The sequence below is a fragment of the Benincasa hispida genome, chromosome 9, assembly GCF_009727055.1.
Source record: "Benincasa hispida cultivar B227 chromosome 9, ASM972705v1, whole genome shotgun sequence".
Lineage (NCBI taxonomy): Eukaryota > Viridiplantae > Streptophyta > Magnoliopsida > Cucurbitales > Cucurbitaceae > Benincasa > Benincasa hispida.
In genome coordinates, this window is record NC_052357.1 from 9,537,171 (window position 1) to 9,540,766 (window position 3,596).

The 3,596-nt window shown below is 36.5% G+C and overlaps 1 protein-coding gene across 1 annotated transcript; it reads right to left on the reverse strand.

Annotated features, from left to right (window-relative positions):
• Window positions 1–383: 383 nt before the first annotated feature.
• Window positions 384–3,332, reverse strand: LOC120086633 (CASP-like protein 3A1). Its single transcript, XM_039043373.1, has 3 exons — window positions 2,919–3,332; window positions 1,866–2,001; window positions 384–920 (listed from the first exon to the last, which is right to left on the reverse strand). Exons 1-3 carry the CDS (start codon window positions 3,215–3,217, stop codon window positions 705–707), a joined length of 651 nt encoding a protein of 216 aa, XP_038899301.1. The 5' UTR covers window positions 3,218–3,332; the 3' UTR covers window positions 384–704.
• Window positions 3,333–3,596: the final 264 nt, after the last annotated feature.

Sequence of the window (3,596 nt, forward strand, 5' to 3'; positions counted from 1 at the left end):
GGACTAAATTTGTAGTTTAAAAAGCTTAGTGATTAAATAAACACAAACTTCAAAACTCATGAACTAAAGGTGTAATTTAACCTATTTAATTTACGGTTTAATAAATTGAGTTATATTAGACCTAAACTTAATTAATTTATAAGGTTAACAACGTATCAACCAACAAGTCATGATATGGTTTTTAACTGTTTTTCCTTTAAAAAACTCATAAGGTCATTATTATACTAAGGTATCACTTTTCTTTTTCATTAACCATCGACCTTTAGAGATGATAATGGGTCCATTCTCAACTTATAAGCCATACTTGAATCTCATCTTAATCTCGTACATCATACTAGCCACTAGGCGAACTCAATCACCTAAACCTTCCAACATTAACTGATGTTGAAGGGCGACATGAACAAGTGAGGTTTCTGGTCTTTGTGCTATAACTTTCCCTTCATCATGAATTACCAGAAAGGAAGTTCAAACAAACCTCATTCTATTAAAACTCTCTCGAGATCAAAGTTAATACACCATATAACAACTATTAGCTAACTAAATGAACAATCCCAGCTAAAACAGCGGGATGCTCCCATGTATGTGTATACCATACAAGTTTCTTTTGATTGAAGGAACATTTCATGGAATCAGAAGGAACAGAGGAACGCCATATTCTTCACAATACGTTTTCCCAGAGACAGAAAGTTGTTTGTTCTTTGTAATTAGATTTTGGAGAGCCAAATAACGCGTTGGATGGCAGAAGTGGTGAGCAAGCAGCAGGTAAAGAATGTGAAGGCAATAGAGATGGCAACATGGTTACAGAAGCGTTGTAATGCCTTACAGAAGTTGGGCAGAGTTGTGTGTCGAATGCCAGTTCGATTCAGATTTGAGATTCCAGCTGCAGCTGATCCAGCACTCATCAATGCATATCCCAAGGCCTGCAACCAACACAACCAAATTTTGAAATAATACTCTCCCTTCTAACTAATCCCACAAAACAAAAACAACTGCCTAATCCTACGATATTTAAATATTAATTGATGCAACGAAATATAGAAGATATTATATCAAATTCATGACTCAACAAGAGAAGTCCATCTCTAAGTTGAGAGAGATCTTCTTGAACAAAAAAAATATATATATACTTTTCAATATGATTTCAAAAGCTTCAACTCTGGACGGAGCGTTTGAGGTAAGAGTAGACAGGTGAAATCACCAGAATTGTAAAATTTAAGAAGTTGTCAAGTTGTAGGACCCACAATGTAGGAGATTAATAAGATAAAAAGTGATGTACTTTAGTCAAACTCCTTGAGTCAAACACCTCAAACGTGATTATTTATAGCCTTGAAGGAAATATAACCAATAACTAATAAATCTAAATTAATAACTAAACAAATATCAACTTTAAATGTACTAACAATCTAACAATTCTGCTCATCATTAATTAACTCGAAAGATTACAAATAACTAATTAATCTAAATTAATAACTAAACAAATATTAACTTAAATGTACCAATTATCTAACAATTCTGTTCATCATTAAGTAACTTGAAAGATTTTTAGTACTTAAAATTGGCGGGAACTAGAGAACCCGGTTTCTTCCTTCAAAATTCTTTCATTAAGCTGATGAGTCACAGTATAAATTAAGAAGATGACATTAGTACTAGAAGTTAGAACACAACATATATTGCTCCAATACAATATTAAATCACCATCAAATTTAAAAGCATAGGCATATAAGTTACTGTAAATTTAATTATATCTACACTTAACAAACATCACCATTGTTCCTAACATATAACGAGGTGCCACAAAAACATTTCTCCCAGAAATTATAGGCAACATGCTTCTCTTTCCCTGAGCTACAGCACAAAATAATTACCAGATCAATAGCGAAAATGAGCCAGGCATGACTTCTGGAGCTAAGCACTGGGGACTTCCTGACAAGCATGGAAGCAGTAAGGAGCAGCTGCAGCAAAGAGTAGGCAGCGACAGCCCCTGAAACTCCAACAAGGTACCTACACTCACCATAAACTGATAGGGTTCAACTACTTTCAACTCATTCAAAAACACCCCACAATACCAACTCTGTTTTAACACGCAATTCATTTTAATAATAACGAAGTACAAACAAATGCAACAAACTCTTTGTTTTATTACTCTTAAAAAAATAAACCATAACGGTGACCTGTGGCGACAGTGGATGCATTAAGAATAATAAAGAAAGACAAAGCCATTAAGCAGAAGACAGTTGGTCAAACTTTTGTATGAAGGGTCACAACCAGTCCAGAAGATGACAAACGTGAAATGAAGAATATTTTGAGGAAAGAAGGAATCGGGTTCACGGGTTCATTTTAGACAAAGCCATGAAACTTGAATGAAGAGGGTTTTCCAGATTCCATTGTTCATATTCGAAGGAGCGTAAATTTGTCAGCATTCCAACAGAAGAAAGCCGACTGAATCAACGGTAATATAGAAAGTGGCTTTTCCGAAAGTAGGCAGGTCAGTAATGGTGAAACAAAAAGCGATCAGAAACGATAAGAACTAGATAATACTCTGTTTGGGTGCAAAGAAAAAAAAAATGTAATAAATGAAGAGAAATAGCAGTAAAATGTTTCCCCCAAACGCAGACAGAAAATACACGTCTCATCACTTTGTCCGCTAGTCCTGCCTATTAGGCTCGGGCGAGATTTCCTGAAGGCATTTCAAGATTGAAGGAGAACAGGCAATGAAGAGAATAAAAGACAAACATGAAAGTTCAGCAGTGATTATAGTTACAGGGGAGCACCAGTCCTCCACAGAGCAAACATATTTGCAACTAATGGATCTCACAGTTCCACCCCTCTATTATTTCCTTTCTCACCAGCCATTCACAGACTGAACTCACCAAAACCTCTAGGCATAAAACTAGTAACACTAAAAACGGCGAACTTACTCGAATGCGTCTGAGAACGACCACTTGGAGTGAACGGGAAGTTCAAATCCGTAAATGGAAACAGTGCTAGACTCCTTGGCGGTAACCATCAACGTCATTGCCGTCGTGGAAGTAGCAATACAAATCAGCCTCAGCACTAACTGATACAAATCGGCTCTCAAACGGTCGAGGCTTCGCTCCGGCCGTTCCATCGGTCCGCTGATCGTGCCGCTCTCGGACGCCATAGCCGCCACCTTAGTGGTCTCCGGTAGCTGCACCGCCATCTCCGGCACCGACGGCATTTTCCGTTCACTGGTCATTCGGAAAATTTCAGGCGTCTCTTTCCGATGAGATTCTCTCTGAGTTCGTGAGAAAGGATTCTGTGTTTACGACCAGTGTGAGCCTTTTCGCGGAGAAAGTTTATAAATAGGCTAAATTGTAAAAAAAATCCCCGAGTTTGCCTTTGCTTAAAAAGGAACGGTAATTTTAAAAATGAAAAATAATTATGTGCACCTGGAGCAGCATTTGAAAATTCTATCATATTGTTCAATTAAATTTAAAAAATATATTTTTTTTAATTAATTTTTTTGTGTGAATTTGTATGCATAGAGATGGATGCATTCTTAATGCTCTTTTAAAAATAGACAATAATTAGCTCCACTTAATTACATTCTCCTCTTTTTCAAAAAAGAAAATTGT